At 43.0% G+C, this 21,165-nt stretch overlaps 1 protein-coding gene across 1 annotated transcript in view; it reads right to left on the bottom strand.

Moving 5' to 3' along the window:
- Nucleotides 1–41: 41 nt before the first annotated feature.
- Nucleotides 42–21,165, bottom strand: part of ATF6 (activating transcription factor 6) — a 78,002-nt gene continuing 56,878 nt past the window's right edge. The window contains 2 exon segments of the mRNA XM_054072983.1: nt 42–2,369; nt 17,868–17,952. Coding sequence (XP_053928958.1) covers nt 2,161–2,369; nt 17,868–17,952 — 294 coding nt within the window. The 3' untranslated portion in view covers nt 42–2,160.

The following is a 21,165-nucleotide window of genomic DNA, read 5'->3' as shown; positions in this document are numbered from 1 at the left end:
GGATGGATTCTAGGCTGCTTGGTCCTGGCACCATGGCTTGAGGGCGAGTCCTCATCCAGCCTGAAGAAGAGTTTGGCTCTGTCACAACTGCTATTACCTTCAGGTCACTGGAGCCACGCCCCCCGCTCCAGTTTCTTCTGCTTTCCCAGGCTCTAGATGAGTGGCCTGTGCACGTTGCCCCTTTCCCAGGTGCAGAAGGAGAGGGTCTGGGTGCATGTACCTTGGGCAGTGCCATTGCTGGGCCGAGCAGTTACACACTGCAGCTCAAGGGCCGGCAGAGACTCTTTTGCAAAAAAACAAACAAACAAAAAAAACCCGAACGATTTTATTGCCTTCAGTGCTGAGGACATGCTGCCACAGCAGCCCTTTCCCAATGTGTTGGACTGTGCCAAAGCTTGGCCGACACTGTCAGGTTCCCTTCCTGCCAGCAAAGGATCTCGAACAGCTGGCTACCCCTGCCTGGGGCTGTGGGGAGCTGTGTGCCTCTGCCTGGGGCGCCACTGGGGTTTTCATTTTTGACTATTCTGTGAGTTGGCCCACAGTCAGGTGGGACTAAGGCCAGGAAAACAGAACCGGTGCAAGGAGCACAGCCAAACCCCTTGCCAAGCCCGGCTGTTTCCTAGGAGTACACGTAGCAAGGGGATGGTGGGCCTGTGCATCTTGCGCTGACTACGTGGCAAAGGGCAAAGGTTTTCCATAGTGTCGCAAGGCACTTTACAGGGGTGTAATGCTCCTCAATCTCCTTCTTACCTGCTCCTAGCTGTTTGCCTTGCTGCAGGAACAACTGTTATTTCCTAACAGCTGCACACGCAAATAATAGTACACCCCCCCCCCCAGTCACTGGCTCAAACAATGAAGGAAAGGCAGTTGGTTGGCAAACTGAAGCCCATCATTATCTGTGCTAACTGCAAAGGGGAAAAAAATAATGTAACATACTGAAGTCATTAGGAAAGGCCAATGCTCTGCCGGCGTCTTGTTCTAGCTGAGCTCTGCAGTGCACTGCACACTGGAGCCCCTCAGCCTAGCTCTGGACCAGAACTTGGCTGACAAACTTGGAACCAGTTAATAGTGCTCTCATAATGGGCTTTGTAACAGCAGCAGTTGACTGCAGTAAGAGCCATGTCTAGTAGGTCAGTGCTCATGGACAACTGGGATGCTCCCCTGCTGTGCGCCAGGTAGCTGCCAAGGCAGAGAAGGAGTGTGAGTGTGAGTGTAAGCACACTTATGTCTGTATCTTTCTGTGTGTCTGTCTGCCAGAAAGAAGGTGCTGTGGGTGTGTCCCAGCAGGGCTAGTGCTGCTCTGTGAAAAGCATTAAACAGCACAGACACATTCCATCCCTCCACCCCCCTCCACTGCCTTCCAAACAAAAAAAGGTGCAAGGGAAATCCCAGCAATACAATTTTAGAAATGCACATGGTGCACTAAATCACCACCCTTGGACCAAGCCCCAGGCTTCTGACATGCAACTGTGTGGGTTGGGGAAGCCAGCAGCAGTGGGCAGGCAGCACACACAGGTGAAGATGTGCGCGTGTGTGCACTGCCTGGGAGGCAGCCCCTGGCCTCATACCGCCCACGGCACACGTATAGGAGTCCAGCCATGGGACCCCTCCTGCAGGGTGAGCCCTGGGAGGAAGACATGCTGTGTGGCAGTGCGGCTCATTCAGTTTGCAGTGCTTTAACTGGAAGTGCAGGTTCCCACTCTCTGCTAGTTGGCTGGGGCTGGACTGCCCCACAGTAGCACTGTAATCCCTGCCAACACCCACAGGAGATGTTTTTTTGTCCCCCCAAAAAAGCCACCACAATTTTGGACAGTGCATATGCAGTGCATAGCAAGGACAGCCTGTGCCAACCCTGGGCACCAGCTGCTGATTCTGACACCACAACTGGAGCAGAGTGCATCACCCACACCCCTTGCAATGGGCACTGCACACTGCATGGGTCCCCCCCAGGCCTGCATCGGTGAGGGCCCAGCTGTGCTGTGTAATCCTTGTGCAGGATGTAGCTGTTGGGTAGGGTCAGGCACAGGAATGGACTAAGTCAGGTCTGCTCTTGCTGTGCTGATGGAGGAGCCCTGGGGACCCTCCAGTGAAGGGGCTCCATCTGGCAGCACGATCTGCTGCATGCCAGAGGCATAGGCCATGCTGCTACCCTGCAGGAGCTTACTGCAGGGATTTGACAACAGCTCTCAGGGCATGGGGTGTCTCTGGGACGGAGGGAGTTCCACTGTAGAAGGTGTTGGTGTGATTTCTGTGCTGCTCTCGGAGGTATGGAGGGACAGATGAACTTTTGATGTGAAGGATCCTGGTGTCCATCACTTCACAGTCAATCTGCATCATCACCTCATAGTCCTGCCCATTGATCACATTCTCTGCAAAAGTAAGGAAAAATAATAAAAATTTAGAGTTAGTTCTGCAAGGGCTAACGGTATCAAAAGCAGACCTTTCTGGAGTAGGAGCTGGAGCGGGGGAAATCCTTTCCTTTTTGCAGCTCCACACAGTGCAGTCCCAGCTTGTGACACCTCAAGGACTTGGGCCATGCTTAGCATTCACATTTAGAAATTAACGGAAATCTTTTCTTTTCCACTTCTTCATCTATACATAATTACCAATGGTCTTTGCCTTCTATAACATCTATTATTGAACTATTTCTCTTGAGCCACTGAAGTGTAAGTGTGATTAAAGATAGCACTTATTTAAGAAAGCTGAATGTTGCACTTTTCTTTTACTGGTTTAAGAATACTGTAACTCTCCTTACATTGAGGATCGCAAGGAATTTCTTCACCAGATTATTAATGCTATCTTCTGAAAGAATTAGCTGCACCTTATTACTGTGTCAACCTGGCTGCTGACATCGTGGTGTGACATTGGATAAAGTCCAAAGACCCAGTGCAAGGGCATGCCAGGCTGCACCACCCCGGCGTGGTCCCAGATTAGGCACGTCTGCTGCTGCAGAAGTTCCTGAGCTTCTAGGCAGAGGCTGTGCACATGGCCAGCATCTGCTGCCTGGATTTAAAGGGAGGAGACTATTCCCCGTGCAGTGCACCCAGGAATGTGAGAGCAGAGATCAGATTTCCAGGCACAGCCAATGCTTGCCTTTCAGAGTCAGAAACGCTGACTTCCATCAGCAGGGTTTTCTTTCTGTGCTAAGGAGGGTGGAAGATCAGCTAATGGAAAGCGTATGGATGGGAGGAATGCAATATACATTACTAATTTTTATTGTTTTTCTGGATTAACTCTGACTCTGGATGACAGCTGACAACTGTGGCCAGACCCTCTTGTACCCTGCACCACCTGTAGAAGCCATTAGATTAAGTATGTCTGATATAGTAATGAAAAGCAGGAGCAAAATCTTGCTAATGGGGCTGAGAGCAAGGGAAATCAAAGCTCTCACCTGCGGAAATTAAATGGAAAAAAAGCTCCGTACGTGCCTCCAAGCAAAAAAGGCCTAGAGCTGTCACCTAAGTCTTTGTGCTGCTGACCCAAACACCCCAATGAGCGCTCTGTCTCTTCAGGCTGCAGTGCTGTTGTTAAAGCGCTGCCACAGATTCAGATTCTGTGTCCCTGGTCTGGGCCCTTTTAGAGGCCAACTCCCAGGTCTGTGTCACCCTTTCTCTAGTCCTTTTGATGTGCTCTCACTTCCTGTTCAGCAGGCTTGGCACCAGATGGCAGAGGAGGCTGTGTTGGTGGTGCTGCTCAGGACAGAGGCTGCACAGAGCAGCTGGGGACACACTGGAGAATCTGGGGGAGGATGTGCATAAGAGCCTAGCCTGGAGAGAACAAATTGGAACAGATTTGCTTCCTGCGATAACATTAAACTGTTTCATGATCCGGATAAGGAATAAAGAGCATACTTACAAGATTTCTGGAAGGTCCTAAACTGGAGAGATTTTAACCACCTCAGAGTATTGGATTAGATTGCAGTTTTGATAAAAGAGAGAAGCTGTCCAAATCTTCAGGATACATTTCAACCAAGGCCCAGAGCAAAGTACAACACTCAAGAGAACTGGAAAACCCAAGTACAAAGTGGAGTTGGGTAGAAGCACTGCAGAAAAAGCTTGACGACTGCAGACAATCACTGTGCATAAGCCAACAGCATGGCAGGACTAGAAATGATCAGACTGATTTCCAGAGAAACAGATTTGTCTTTGTTTCTAATGATAATGAAATATAAGCCCTGGAAGCTACCTGGTCCCTGGAAGCTACCTTGGGAGACCAGAGGGTCTTTGTGACTGGCAGTTTTCAAGGAAAGGCTGGACAATTGTCTGTCAGACAAGACCTAGGGAACCTCAACTGAGCTGTGCTGACTGTCTGCTCTTTGCTCAGGACAAAGACAAGGCAGTGCAATTTAGTCAAAGCCTTTTCAATGAGATTTGAGCTGATGTTTGCCACAGGGTAGCAATGCACACCTCCAGTCCCCATGATTCAGACAGCAGTGACAACTGTGCTGTGTTTCCTTGATGGTCAGTTTAAATAGCTACGTAGCTGGATGTGTTCATTTGTGCTATTCCTAATCCTTTGTCAGCAATTGGCAATATCTGGAGTAAAGTTGTGGGTTCTCCACAGCAACCCCACAGTCTGATGTCATCCACAGCATCGGCCAATAATTTTGCTGTATCAGATCTTTCAAAACAGATCCCCACACCTGTCAGGCTTTCTTTCCTTCCCCTTTCATGGGGCCTTCCAGCGGCACCATCATCCAGGAGACACCAGGGGAACACAAGGTAGGTTTTCCAGAGCGACCCTGATGAGCACTGAGGTAACAAGCTGCATGTGGCTGATGTCTGGAGGAGTCAGGGCATGTAATCAGTGCTTTCTTTCAATGCTCAGGTCAGTGTGTGCTGCACTGCCAGAGCATGCACCCACCACACCTCACAGGGAGGCAAAAACAGGCAGGAGTGTCTGTGAAGGCAGGACTGACAGCCCCAAGTTGCCGCCTGCTGCTGTTGCTCACTTGCTGGCTGGAAGGTCAGCATTGTCATTGAGCATTACACAGAATGTTTAATAACCCAAAGCACCACCAACACTGAATCAGTTCTAAAGTTTATTTTGTTGAATTACCTTTGACTGATGTTTTGTCGGATTACATAAGTGAAAACACAGGAACATATCTCCTATAAGGGTGTCTGGATTTATAAATAGATTTATTGCTCTTCTTTGAAGTTTAGAACGTACAACCTCTCACATGATATAGCCACAGGCTTAAAGGCTGTGATTCTGTGTACACTATTTGTTAACATGTTTAAATGCCATGCTTCAGATGCTAGAATATTTCAAATTAACAGCAAAGGTAATTGTACCAAGTGCTGCTGTTCTCTGACTGCACTTTTCTCAAAGAAGCTCTTGTGGGCTGTACCAAACTCCCAGCACGAGCTTGATCTAGGGAAACAGAAATCTAATTCCCTAGTGCTGCTCTCTAGGGTTTATGGCAGCTCCTCTTAAAACAAACAAGTTGCAAGATGCAGTTGATGAAAGCTGAAGTCTGCAGTCCAAGCGAAAAATGTTTGGAGAATAAGGCAAAGGGTAATAACTACTGTTACTACCAAAGATGATGGAAGATTATTTTCGTATTTGAAGCAGCAGACCTTCAAAATTGGCTTACTAGAAAGATCATAAAACCAAAGCTCTCCTTCTCCCCTTAATACCAACATGTATCAGTTGGTTGAATGTTCAAATACCCATCTTTGAGAGCAGGCATCTCCTTCTGTAAGAGACTTTGCCTTGGGGAAAAGGCAGAAGACAGGTGGAAGGCCTGAGACAGACAATGAACATCTGCAATAAATCAGAACAAATGGTGACGTCCACTGTCAATCTAGATTTAAACTCTGTACACGTGGCCCTATAAATGCATTCATAGGAAATGAACATGTTATTCTGGTAATTTACCCTTTCCCACTTACATACATCCTCCCTATAAAGCTTTGTTGTAGGAAAATGCCTGTCTTGAAAACCACACAGTTTGCAGAGCGGCAGAAACAGAGCTCCCCTGAAATATGTCCTGACTTTGTGAAGCGTTTCAAGACTGTGACCAAACAACAGTGAAAAGCAATGCAGCTTTCTCAAGATGTATGTGCTCATGCCTTAGGTACATCGATAGAGCCTTGTTCTACCAAATCAGCTAAGAATTTTATCTTACTCTGATCAGTCCCACAGAGTGCCAAAAAATATTCTGTGAGACCAATAAGGTACAATTCAGGGCCTAGGCTACGGAGTTGACATCTCCAATGCTCAGGCTCTTCAATAAGGCCCCAGCTGCCTTTGTAGTAGATAACCCATAATGGGTTATCCATCTACTACTGGCTGGTTTTGTATACGTGACTTGTAAAAGTGATCAGAACCTGCCCACCTCTATGCCCACTGTGCTCACTGAATACACAATTAAGCTGGTGTCAACCACATGGATTTGTACTACATGTCGTCACTTCTGATAAGATACAGGAAGGGAAATCACTTGCCCCACCTTTAATTACCTGTCTTTGTCAGCTAAAAAATCATCTCCTCCTTGTGGACGATAGCATTGAGTGAATTTGCTATCCATGGAATTTGTTTAGCTGATGGCAAATTAGGTGCCAAGGTAAGGTGCTGTGTAAGGTAATACAAAACCACCAACTTTTTATGACCATCTTTGTTGAAGAGCTACTCATGACCTCTATACTCTCCACAGCTCCTTTGAACAGGCAACTCTGCTTTGCCACACTTCATTCCAAACAGTCTCTTGCTCCTCCTGCAGCTCTTTCTTATCACACTGGCAGGAACAGAGGCAGCTTTCAACGAGCTACCCAATGAGTTCCAGCACCTGGTTGCCTTGTGCTAGCTGTGCCAAGCTGACAGTGCTAAATATTGTTTAAAGAATGATCTAACAACAAATTACCCAAATAATTTATATTGCAACCATCCCTGACCCCAAACAGAGCTTATATCTAGGGCAGCATGGAGTTCAGAAGAGTGTATGCTTCAGAAGACGATGAGGGCACCAGCTACACACAGGTCTGGGGCTGAACTGTTGAAAGGCTACAGCTGTCCCCTGACATAATTCAAGGGAGTTTCTTCACACTGTCACTTCTGCAATCTTGTGTCTAATCTACACTGAGCAGCCCTGACTGTCCTACCCAGCACATCTGGACAATGTTTCCATCTGAGGGGCTGGTATACACTACCAAATAAGTATATAAATGAAGCAGTGTTACTGTAACAGCTACAAAGACTAAAAATACACTCAGTGCAACAACACAGCAGAATTCCTTAAACGTTTACATATTCCTTTGCTAGACAGGAGTATTTGAGGCAAGGGAGAAAGCTATATTGTGCCACAAATAACTTCCCTTTTTAAAAGCAAATTCCTGCCTGGAACTATTTCCAAACAAACCAGTTGCAACAGTCTAACCTCTGTCCTCCACTGTCCACAGTCCCTGACACAGGTGAAGTAAGATCCTGGGCATTTCAAGTCTCAAGCAGGGGCCACGGTCAGAAATACTGGATCCACATAACCAAAGTCACTTTGATGACCCATTAGCTGACAGCAAAGAAACAAGGTCCCTTCCTAAGTTGTCTGAGCATTGCTGCCACAGTCTGTCCTAGAGGAATATACACAGGCATGAGGGGTAAGCAAGAAAACCGGAGGAAACAAGCTCTATGCAGCCTCCTAGGTAAATAACGGAAACATGGGTGACACTGGCACTGGTGTGGGTGAGGAGCACAATGTGCTCTTAACTTACACCACCATGTGATTTCTGGAAAAGGCAGGCGTCTGAGGGCAACATGGGCAGCAGATCTGTGCCAGATGGCACTTTTTAGCACGTGGTCCAGGCTTAGATGTCCCAGGGGGAGGCAAGGAAAATTAGCTTTTTTTCAAGAGACCATTTCCCACCTCATCTCTTCCCATCTTCTTTCATGGTGGTGTTGGGCTGACGGTTGACTTTGATGATCTTAGAGGTCCTTTCCAACCTTAATGATTCCATGATTTTATACTGCAGTCACTTTGCTCTAAGAGAAAGAGCTACAGAGGAGAGAGCCTGGAGTGGATCTACTGTGATTGCTCTTGTTTTGAAGAGTGTGCCGATGGCCATCTCAAGAAGAGAACATCAGAATCACCAGAGCTAACTTTCCCAGGCACATCATTTCAAGCTCCCTCAGGAAATTTCTCAGAAATACTGAGACATTTTTGACAGCACTGGCTGTGTATATGTGTGTTGTTGGCACGGTGTCATTGCTGCAGGATGGTCACATTTGAAACCTAAGGAGCTGTGGCAATGCTAATAACAAGGGAAAAAATGAAAACAAGATAAAGACAAAGAGCAAAGCAGTTCTGCTGCACAGAAGGCTCTCTTGGGAGTGAAGGACAGAGGCTGGAGAGAAAGCAACTCTGTTAGGGAAGCCATGACAGGCCTGCTTGGGAGGCACAAAGAGGATAAACAAACTCCCCACACAACCTGCAAATCCTGACATAACCACTTACAAGGCCAATAACCGCACACAGAAACTCTCCTGTGTACAGCCTAGAAAGGCACTCCAGCAGAGTCTTCTTTGAAGAACAAGGGCTGGAGAACTTGCCCCAGGATATCAGCAGAGAGTATAGCAGGGAGGGACCAGGAGGCATAGGCACAGTCCCTTTGGTCCCTACCATGGGTCTTACATCCTATAGATGCTGTTAGACCCAGAAAAGCTTTCCATCCCAAAGCAACATTTGTTTTTAAACAGCAGCAAGCTCCTCCTTTTCCTGCTCTGCTGGCAGACTGGTCACTCTCCTTTTCTAGCCATGGTACCTGCTTAAGGTAGGTAGTGTTCTGCACAGGCAGGAGAGAGAAGTCTTGGCAGCACAGTCCCTTCCCACCTGCACTTCTGTCACTAACAGTGACCAGCAGCAGAAGCAAAAGTCAGGGCAAGCACGTACTTTTGGTGATATGTGAAATAGTGAATAACTGCTTTCTAGCTACCTTATCTACCACTTTCATGGTTCTTCAGGTTCTGCTGTAATCATTCCCTCAACCATCAATGTCAAATTCAATAGCTGCTGTTGCAGGGAAGCTGTTAAACTCACTGTTCCACCCTGTTGCTTTTTTTCCTGCTTCTTCATTGTTCCATATATCTGTAAATACCTATGAACAAAAATGTAAAATATACTTACGATGGGGATTCAGCAGGGCTGTAAAGATGGTTCATGTTTTGTTTCCTAATTTCTCTTTAAATTATAAATAAATTATAGTGCTCTTCTTTCTTGGTGAAGTCAACACTTTCAGGGAAAGATGTGCAGTAGCTCCTCTGAGCACTAACACTTCGGCTAGAACCTGCCACAGAGTCTTTGGTCAGGAACGTTTTACCCATGCAAATTCTTTTGTATTTTTTTCACACCAAGTTTCATCTGCTAAACAGAGTTTCACTCCCTAGTAAGATCTTCCAGCCTGTGCCTGGAGATGCACGGTCATGCCCTCACCACAGACCTATGTGTGAGCTTGCCTTCTTTTAGCAGTGTCTGAAGAACTGTCTTTTTCCAAGTTCTTTGAAGAGTCAGATATGTTCTTGTGCTGAAGAGACCATCCTCATCTTCACACTCGTTATCCCTCTGAGGCTTTGATGAAGCATTATGGTAGGACGTTACTCGCTAGCTGTGCTAGCTCTTCCAACCCACCATTGTCCCCAGGCTCTCACAGATTGAGCCAACTTGTGCAAAAGTGAGACTTGATTTTTTACAGCTCCTGACGCTATTTTAAAAAAGTTTGCCTCATTTGATACTTGCCATTTTCCAGATGCTCATATAGCTTTAGTGGTTAACACTAGCACAAGAACCTTTTGCTCTCTCCTTCAACAGCACTGACTTCAACATTAAGTGCTCTTTTACACCTTGGCCTTCTATAGGCACTAGAGATTTCATGGCAGGCTTCCTCCAAAAAATGTTTTCATTAATTTTTTTATGCCTCAGGCATGCTGCTCCTCAATATCTTTTTCTGGCTTGACTTATGGTTTGACATTTAGTCTGCCAGAAATCATGCTCATTTTTCTATTCCCTCATTTGGCTACACTGTCTATTGTTTAAAAGATATCTTTTTACTTCTATGCATCTCCTTTAGCGTTTAACTTAAGGCTGCTGGATTTTTTAGGATACTTTCAAATCCTTTCAAATCTTCAAACTTTAAAAATACTAATTGTCACACCATTTGCCAGCATTTTACCCTATTGTTTGTTTGTTTTTTTTTTAGTATGTTCTCCTACTCTACTACTATTTAGCCCTTACCTTTGAACGGTAGCATGCATTTCACCATTTCAATTTGTAGGCACTGACTGATAAAATGAATTTAACTATTTGCCTTCATTTTTTTCCCAAGAGGTAGCATCACTTTTTCATTGACATGGACCTTCTCTTTCATGATGAGGGGCAGCTCAGGCTGGCAGTCATTTCAACACCCACCTTCCCCCAGAAGGCATTTGTGCTGTATAGGGATATGCCACAGTCTCTTCATCTGGGTCTACTACAGAATAAGACAGGATGGAGGCAGATGATTTACAATTGAGTGGTAGATGGCCAAAAATGTTCTTCAAACGCTCAGGATGCATTTTTCTGATGCTTTCCTACAGTAACCCTGCTACAAAGGATTAAGCCTGGAGAATACCCAGGAAGCACTTGAGGTAAGGTGTGCTGTATGAAGAGGGTCAGGAAAGGTGCAGAATGGAGGACTAGGCCTGGGATATGAGTAGAAGGCAAACGCCTCCTGCCCAGCTGGTGACAGTCTCCTTAGAGACTGCAATCCAAACACTGAAAGAGACCTGTGTTTTTATTAGTCTCTGGGTTTACTCCAGTGATGTCCTCAAGACAGAACTCATAAATGTGAACTTCCTCTACCAGCTCTGTCACTTTTTTTTAGGTTTTTACAGGCAGAGCTCATTATGGATAATTATGTTTCAGATCCCCGTGAAATAAACAACTACAAGTAATCAGAGTTGGCCTGTGTATCACATAAACATAAAACTGTGTTTGCCACCTATAATTTAACACTAGGAGGGATTATGTAACTGAATTTACAAGATTTGAAAATGTATTAAGGCAGATCAGCTGGGCTCGAGGCTAGAATTACAATGTGCTACACAAACACAGTTCTATGTAGATGAGATGGCAATTATAATCTCACAGACTGGGATGCAAATTTTCTCTTTGCTTTGCAGCACAGCTCTCAGCACAGTGAATCTTGGTGTGAGAACATGTCCAAACAGCAGTATCAGCATTCAGAACTACAAAACATCTAGAAGACAGGGTCTCTGCTTTGAGATGCATACTCATTCAGGTCTAAATTGACTTTGGCTCCTTTTGTAACTCTGTACCAGCCTCCATACTGGCAGCTAATGTAATGGATTTATTTTTTCTTCTACTTCGTGGATTTTATAGAAGTGTATCTTTTATATGGAAAAATCAATCTGGTGTAATAACTCGACACTGGGGCTGATACTAAATACGGACTGCAATTAATTTATGACTCATTCTCTTCCCTCTTCATGAACAGCTTGTTCCCAAGAAAATGCTATCTGTAGCATTGGTCCAGGCTATCCAGGGAAGACCAGCAGCACTGGGGTTTGGCCTGCCCTATTACACAAAACCCAAGAGATATTCTTTTTTGTGTCAATGAAGGGTCAAAAAGGCACAGAAGATCCTCTGAAATCATCTTCCTATTCTATTGAATACATAAAAATAGGCTACTAAATAGCAATTTAGGTAAATAGCCTGTTATGAAAAGTCACTGGGGAGTAAGTCTTATGATTTCATTTCTTGATCATTTCCTGTCCAACTAAATAAACATGAACTCAAGTGACACAGATTCTATTACTTTCATGCACAGATTCTTGACTGATTTCTTTCATACTTTTTCAAACAATTTAATCTTCTTCTTCCTGTCAAACACAACACATACTAACAGACAATGGTTGGGAAGAGCAATGTCTCTCAAAGACAACAAAATCTTTTCTCTTTTAATAGAAGTCGAATCTAGGCAATGATCGATTCTGACGTTCAAAGACATGACAGAAAGTGCGAGAGGAGTGTCCTGTTTTGATAAATTGCACTTTTACATCACTTTGAAAAGAGAACAAGAGTGAGAATAGATGCATCTTACAGTATGACTAAAATCTGTCATTAAAATTCCTTGATAAAATATCTTCTGCTGTGATTTTAATCCCGACCTCTACAACATAACTTTACATGAGCACAAGAGCTGAAGTACATCTGTGACACTAGCAAACCATCCCAGCTACGGCAGAACCACAGTAATGTGACATGCTGCTTTGTCTATGACTGCACACAGGACACGGCAGACTCTCTCTGTTTCTCAGTCCAGGCTCAGCTGTTGCGGTGAGATCTAACCAGCACAGCTTATCATAGCTCTGATTTTTTCCTTGTTGGGCTTCCTCAAACTACTTTTATTCCTCAACTGGCAGCTCAAGAAGCAGAAGGGTGGCATTTCCAGAACAGTTTGCAGACTTACAGTATAGGGACATTCTCAGATGTATTTTCCTACATCCTGGTTTAGAGGTTTTGACACTTTGAAGGACTCTTAATGACCTTCTGAAGAAATCTTAGGAGTCACCCTTCTTGCATCTCACAGATCAGTTGTAAATCCTACATACACAACTTTCAGAGCCTTATGCTCATACTCTATAGCTTGCAAGGCAGTTCTAAGCTCTCAGCAGTATCTGCTAAACCCAGAGACAAAAGTGGAAGCAGTTAAGAGAAGTATCTCTACAGATAATGATTCTGTAGCCAAGAGAGGAGTCCTCTGTACCTACTTAAGGGGCATGAGCTTCTCAGTGTGGAGGTCAAGGATAGCAGCTGTGAGACGGAGCCACAGGGACTAGGATTTGGATTCTAACATGAAGAGAAAAACAGTTAAGAGACAGCTGGGGCCATCAGTCTCTTGGAAACTGGTCTGAAGCTATTCAAAGTGAGAGAGAAGGCTATCCAAAATGTTAAGCAGCAATCTTCAGAGAAGTCAACTGCCCTAACCGGTTTTTGTTTAGACCTTCCTCACTGGCTGACTAGGAGTTCTGCTTCTTGCTCCAAAAGACGGAAATGACATTTTTTGTTTGCTTGACCTTGAAAGACAGAGGAAGTTGGACGCTTTATTTATTCAGCCCCAAGATATGGGAACTTAAAGAACATTGTCACTTCCCAAATAAATTTTGTTTTTATTTTCCTTCTCAGCCTGTGTGGGTTCTGGTTGCTTTATGGATTTCAGTTTGCTACCAGCCTTGGACATCTGTAAGTGACTTTTGCACGTGGCTGTCAGTTGAAAGAACATTCGTTGTAGCTGCATGCAAATAATTACGCAGCTTGATGGCAGAAATTCCTCCAGTTTTGATCAAAAAGCCTTACCACTAGATCTGTTATTGACCAAGAGAACGTATGTTATTTCAGAACACTTTTGAAGTCTGTTACATCAGTATGATGATGGATGCTAGGAAAGCAGGCTGAGGGAAGTGGCAGTGATCAGGAGCTGGCCGAGACAACAGAGCACACAGACTTTGCAAAACATTCAAATTTCTGCTTTTAGAAGACTATTTTGCTGTTGTGCTTCATTTAAAAAAACCCCAATATTTAAGAGACCAGGGCTCCTTAAGAACCAGGAACATGCAAATTATAGAGAGTCAGGCATACAAATGACTCTCTCAAAGGCAGACTGAAGACAAGTCCTGTTGTGTGAAATTATAGTAAAGACCTATCCAGAATATTTGTGCAAAATTCAAAACTAACTCTGACATGACTGCCAGTACCCAGAAAATGAGCCTCAGATCTCACCAGTAGCTTCCCCATCAGGTCTCTCACTTTTGTTTGGCTGACAGTGCAGGTAGCAAACCTCAATTTAGAGAGAGCAAGTGATGGAAGGACTTTCACGTATTGAACTATGAATGGGGAACTATTTTGCACAGGGATCCTAAGAGGAAAAAAGGCCTTTCTGGTCTTTGTACCACTACTAAGACCATTAGTACTCATGGAGAGTACTCACCCACACAGACGTTTACAGCTGCTCCTGCCAAGAGAAAGTACAAGCTACGAAAGTACTTAGCCTAATCCTAGGGAGAAATACATTAATGAAAGTGTCTTCTTGGCCTAAATGCTGAATGCTGTTTCCTACACTGAATAACTGTACATATGTTCTCACTTGTGTGTGCTGCGAGGACAGGACTACTGGTGGTGTGTGCTGTGCTGCAGGTGTCCTGCAAAGACAAAAGGCTTGCGCTTGGGGTAGGAAGAGTGGCTTAACTATGCTGCACTCTACAGATTATTTTGATCTACAGTTCGGTGTTATAACCCACTGCATTTTTTACAGCAGTTAAGTAAATACAAGGCTAATGGCAGATGTTTGCATTTAAACATCAAGAAAAGCATCACCTATATGTCAATTTGGAATCGGTGTAATGATCCAACAAGACTGAATTAAAATAAAAGCAAATTTAGGAATGAAATCTACTGGAGACTTAACTGGTCTCAAGCACATAGTTAGATTTCTAAAATAATAGCTTCAATCCAGCATAACAAACATGACTCACTTAAAAACAAAAGCCAGAATTTAACTGTAAATTGCAGTTAGCTTTCATTCCCATGAGAAACTGCACAATATTTCTTGGAATAACTTCTCAATAAAGCAACACCAAAGGTGCCCCCAAAACTGTGTACAGTGGGACTAGTACTAGCAAATTCTGCATGTTTCCCTCTAGCCTTAGCAATCCTAAAGCCCTTAGGTCTCATCAGATTTTCTGTGAGTACTACTTGTGTCTGCAAATGGTGGGGCTTTGTCATTGCAGAAGCAGGTCTAAACATGGACACGGCTGGCTGCAGGGGCAGATCCAGTAGGGAAATAGGCAAATGGTAAAGGGCTGTAAGCACATCCAGGAAGGACACAAATGGAGGAGCTGGCAGCAAGTAGTACCTGTAAATTGGGGGGTGGTCCAGCACACTTGGAAAGAGGCTTAGAACAGTGTAGGGGAGAAGAAATTTGAAAGAGGGTAGGGATTAACACGTACTAACATGTAACAAATTACTATATTTTAAAAAATCCACAAAAATATTTAACATACTTTAATAATTAAATATATTCCTACACACTTGCACAGAAACCCTAAGTGGAGACTTCGCTGGCTTATCCTCATGCTCACAGAGGTGCATGGGCAATTTAGGCTGTCCAGAAGGAGCACACAGGAGAAAGTCACAGAGTAATGGCCATTTTTACTCTCTTCTAGCATCTCACAACTAAATAGTTTTTCATCAAGCTTTCATCTTGAAAATATTAAGGTAGTGTTATCATGTTGTACACTACTGTTCTCTTAAATTTCCATTGTACTAAATGCAGACATGTGCACATACGTGTGCCCATCTTCTACAAAATTTTCTGTAGAGATTTGCCATTAGCTGCAAAGTTCGAGCACTGCCACTGGCCGGACTTAACCCAAGTCTTCCCTCCAAGAAAAAGTCTCCAAACTGTACATTTTATTCTGCTTTGTATATTGTTGAAAACTGCCAGACCAATCTTGCAGAACCATATCATTAACCTCCATGCACAGTCATATAGGACAGTGACTGAACTCCTTTTACTTCCTAAACTTTGTCCATACCTGTTCTCTGACCTGGCAGCTGGTAGTGGGAATGGCTCAAGCCAGCTAAAGAGAGTCAGTAGCAGAGCTCAGAAGGCACTCAAGCAATCAAAGTGCATTCATGACAGTCATGCTGTGAAGACTATCCAAGCAGTTCAAATGGTTCTCAACTGAACAGCATGCTGTTTCATGTTTGGAAACAGTGTCATGGATAAACTTTAGTACACAGACAAATAAAGATCCTGCAGAAGAAAACAAGTGAGAAAGTTCCCAAAAAGTTTCTAAGCAAAGGCCACTTCACTTGCACTCTTCTTCATTTCCCCTTCCAGGGCTACAGCAGCAAAAAGGACTGGCAAGTGGCAGTGGAAAATGTTTCCCTTCTTACACAGATAAATGGCTGAGGCACGAGAAAAGGCAGGAGGGGACCAGGTCTTCCACTGAAGCTTTTGCCCACTTCTCCCAGGTAGACTCAGCCTATTCTAGCAGCCAGTACTCTGCAGGTGGACCAAGAATTAAGGTGGGCTTAAAAGAAGAGCAGACAGCTGGGAGGAAAGCTTTGTTGTCAGCTAACTTCCAGATGCTTGTTCAGGATGTGCTCAGTTGCTGCAGAAGCATAAGAGAGCGGAGAAACAATGTTCTCAAAGGAGAAAAATTAATTATTCTCCAGTCAGAACTTTTCAGGTAATCATTTCCTCCAGGAAACCTACTAATTATCAAATTAAAAAATCAAGTCAAGTTACCTACTAGCTCTTGCGTATCTTGTATTATTTTTCCTAACACCTGTCTGAGTGTCACAGAGCAGGCAGTATTTGATGCCACTGTTTACTTAATGCTATCTTTGAGTCTCATCTATTTCAACATCTCTGCCCAAACCCCTGGACATTTTTTTTTATTTCCTGCATTAAGCTGATGTTCTGAATAAAAATCCCAAAGAACTGAAGTAACTTCACAATGTTTCATTATTAACAAAGGATAAGATTTGTTATGTATTCATTATAATTTCACAATGTTTCATTATTAACAAAGGATAAGATTTGTAACTGGCTTCTGACCTGTATTTTCCAAATTATATTTACTCCAACAACTGAAAAATTCCTTCAAATGAAACAAGACTCGGTAACATGTTAAGAAGAAATACTTCGTAATTTATAAATACAGTTTGGTCTCCAAGTGGTAAAGTGCCCTTTTGCATATGGTAATTCAGCTTAGCCAGAAATGGACTTTTCTAATGGACATGAAGTCCATTACAAAAAAATAGACTTTCAGACAGATAAATGCCACAAATAATTATGATACATCTAATGAAAATTCCCCTAAGATAGCTGCTTATAGATTATCACACTCAACTTAGTGTACTGTGTGAGAAAATGTAACTATCAAAATGTTGAAAATCTGAACTGATTTTCTTTTTTTCTTAGTTTATGGAAATTTGCATTGCCAAATACTAGTTTTGGCTTGAATTTAAGGAAAAAATTGGGTGTATGATTCATTTGTACTGTAAAATGCGTGAGTCTTTAAAAAGAAATTATGGTACAGATACATTCAGAAAATAATGTTACAGGGTTCGCTATGCGTTTCATGACTGTGACAGTGCTCCTGTGCTCCAAACACGTCCCAGCTTGGCAGTTCCTCACCATATCATTAACAATATATTTATACAGTTCATGTCTTGTCTCTCATGTGGGGCTAAAATGGGGACAAGGAAAATTTCTATTCACTAATAAGCCCATGCCCTTAGCACAAAGTTGTTTCCTCTGCTGTCCTGCAGCACTGCAACATGATTATTATTAATCCTGACCACGAAGGTCCCACTCACACTGAGTGTTGTATAACAAAGTTGTAAACAGCTGAGGAAGCCAATGGAAGACAGTCAGCATACTAACAAACCAGCAAGGCCAAGGAATTTGCCCTGCTAAGCAGGCACAGGAGGAACTGAAATAAGAAGAGGACAGTCTCCACACTCTTTGTAGCCACCAAGCTAAAGCAGCTAGATTGCATTCAAGGGGTGCATAAATCACCAGGACTGGGTGGCAACACCCCTGAGTCCTTGAAGGAGCTAGAATGAAATACTGCAGAACAGCTGGACAAGTCACACAGCCTCCTGTTACCCTCTCAGTGACCAGGTGCTGGTGATTTGCCAGAATCCAAGCTCCAGTGGGGAACCTAGCAACTACAGCCCAGTAACCACCAGTTTGATTTCTTTTTCAATGCTATGACAGACATTTGACCCAAGTTTCCACATACAAGTCAACAACATCTATTTGAAATTATGCTTGTCATTCTCTCTCATTTTTAGGACTTACCATTGATGCTTACAGCTGGCAAAACTATTGACATCTTTGGTCTTCTGGTCTTGTTATGTGTAGTGGCTGGCAATAACAGGTGGTCCTGGAAATAGGGAAAAAGATGTGTTAATTCTACCCTGTTTTACAGGCATTCCATATAAAACTATTCAGGACCGTTTAGTAAATTCAAGTTGTTGGGGAGTCTTCCAAAAGTCACAGCAATTGCTCATGTTGTGTAATGCAGAAGAAATCTCTTGCATGCAGCAGAATATAAAAAAGCCTTGATCATGCATAAAGAGATGGAAACTACAATTAGGCTCTCATTCAAGAGAGTACTTACGTATATGATTAAAATAATTTAACTTGACTTCAATGATATTTAAACATGGTTAAGGGCTTTGCTGAAATGGAGCCTCTGCTTGCAGTGCCGTCTGCTATCTTGCTGTATCTATTTCAAACTCTACACCACATGCCTCGTGCAGTAGGACTCTATCAGTCAGCGTTATGATGGAGTGTGAAATATGAGCTCTACAAGAAAACCTACAAGGGAGATTTCATGGCAAAGCTGTGAGTAGCTTATCTTTGCTGAGAGGTGGCTGGGTGCTGCCATAACACAGCAGTGTTCAAACTAACTATCCTGGGGTTTAGCAGGGGAAGATGCATCTACAGGAGACCTGACCTGCAAGGAAAAGTGCAGCCTTTCTTCAGTTTTTTTTTGCTGTTAGTGAACTCAAACTGCTCAACTTGCAGCCGGGAAATTACAGTTCTTTCCTTATCAACAGGAATAACAGAATATAAAGTGCCAGTCCAGGCACTTTATATTGTCCCATACCGTTGGACCACGCTGATCTTGATGGACCAAAGAAAGACCACTAAGGCTCAGGTAAGCTTTCCATGCCTTTCAACGCTTAGCTTCCCCGACAGAAAGTTGCTTCACTGTACCATCTCAGTACACAATGGGCATTGTCATATTTGCTCTCTCTTAATAATGAGGTGCAAAAGATAATGCTTATACAATTGATGATTGAGTTTATGTTTCTAACTCAGGCTCCAAGAGAAACAAAAGCAAACAGTAACTACAGGCCCCAAAGAATGAATGGAAAGGTTTACATTCCCAGTCCCAGTTTATATTTATATGCTCACCCCTCTCAATCCCAAATCCAATTCCAGTGTCTCTGGGAAGAACAAAAGCCAGCAGGTGCCACCATGTCAAACATGTGGAGACCAATTCATTAAGGAGTTTTTGCAACTGTCCTCAAACCAGATTTGAACATTTGCCTTTCACTTTGCAAGATCCAGTTATCTATCTTACATAGTTAAAAAGCAGAAACAAGTTCAATCCTCTCATCTCACATCATCTGAGGGTATTTTACAAACCCAGCACTAGGAAGCTTAACATTTTTTTTTTTTTTGTTTCCTGGTTTAACAGTCAGAACAGGCACACAAACACCTCATGCTTTTGCCCAAGGTTATCTTTTTGACAGACTGAATGAGACTTCCTTAGGACACTGTTCGAAACATCTTAATGTCAGGGTAACTATATTTTCCCTGTATATCAAAACAGTACATTGTTATGCCTAAGATTCAGGGGACTGAGTTACAAAGTTAGGTGTTAAATATCAAGATATTCTGTAGATACAATGCAACAACATCACTTTTTCCCCACCAAAAAGTCCCCCCAAAAACAAATGACTGATCACAAGAAGAAAACATTACATCAGCAATGACTGTAATTAAAAACATCCTGGTACCAACATCATAAAACCACTCTGGTATAATTCTCAGACTACATGTGTAATCCCCATTTCATTTACGAACCACTGAGATTAAGAGAACACTTAGTAAGACAATGAACTTTACAGAAAAAAATGTTCTTGAAATTCAGTGTTCCAAAGGGAATAGGCCAAAGATAAGATATTCATTAAAACCACATTTTGTGACATGTCCTTGTCATGACTTAACAACTATTTTTAACATCACTTAAAAAATCCTCATCCTGGCTTTTTTTTTTCCCAACCCTACTGAGAGTCCACAACATCATTACTTAGCAAAACACAAGTACTGCATAGATGATCATCTGTGAATCATTACAATTAACTGCTTTTTTTTGCTAACATATATGAAGATTGATCCACTGACGCTGGCTTAATTTTGCTTTTTTTTTTTTTTTTTGCTTTACTTACTGTATGTAAAAATTACACTCAGAATACCTCCTTACAAATAAAAGGCAGTGTTATGACAGAAATGCTGCATTTCTGGATAGCAACAAAATAGGTAAAAAATCCTCAGATACCTCCTATATCATCACCTTCTTTGTTGCACCACAGGAGGTTCAGATTGGACTTTCAGAAACAGTTTTTCACCCAGAGCTTGGTGCAACGCTGGAACAGGTCAGCAGAATGGCACAACAATCTCTGTCCTTGGAGATTTCCAAGGCCCAGTTATACAAAGCCATGGCTGCCCTTATCTACTGTCAGCAACAGTTACAATTAAGGTTGGGCTTGGCACCAACAATGACTTTCTCTGCCTGTTTCGATGATCCTAATGATCTGCAGTCCATTAGACAAGATATTGGAAGTACCAACTTCTCATGAGACTCCTATGTAATTACAGCGGCAGCACAAACACCTTAGACCTGGCCTTTACAAGCTCTGCATCTTCTCCATCATGGTTAAAATCAAAAACTTGGATCGGCCTGACACTGCAGTTAAAAAATTTCATTTGCATGACTGCAACGAAGCCAAGCGAAACACTAACACTGTTGGGCAGGTTCAGATTCCACCAAACTGAGCTGCTGGAAAAGTATACTTTTATTCTAAACCTTGTACTGAATATTAGATGTAAAATTCACCTTTCTTAGTTCTGCCTCACCTAGAAGTCTTTTTTACTTAAATACCGGGAATTAGATTTAATCACAATTAATTTTAGACTTCTGTGAATGATATTTCAAGATCTGCAGAGAAGTAATGAGCTATGTGCTCTCCTTCCTCATAACTCTGGCTTAAAACAAAAACACCAAGTCATATTTTAGTAGATCAGTCAACTGAAGTGGGTAATTCCAACAGGTGCTCTACACTAAGATAGCATGGGAGATGACAGGAGCTACAGAGATTACTGCAGCTCTCCAGCGACTATCATGAGAATGAGATCTAGTTCAGATCTGTCAACCAACACCCAAGCAGCTGAAGCTGTATTACATGAATCCCACCCAGACAGTCATCTTTCCCTGACTAAGAGAAATAAAAGGAGCATTGTTGTCTAAATCACAACTACAGTCACTCAAGATCAAAGGAATATAAGACAACAACAGATACAT

This window comes from Cuculus canorus, chromosome 8, assembly GCF_017976375.1.
Source record: "Cuculus canorus isolate bCucCan1 chromosome 8, bCucCan1.pri, whole genome shotgun sequence".
Classification (NCBI taxonomy): domain Eukaryota; kingdom Metazoa; phylum Chordata; class Aves; order Cuculiformes; family Cuculidae; genus Cuculus; species Cuculus canorus.
The sequence above is the reverse complement of the archived record's forward strand: the minus strand, read 5'-3'. Positions and strand labels throughout refer to the sequence as shown.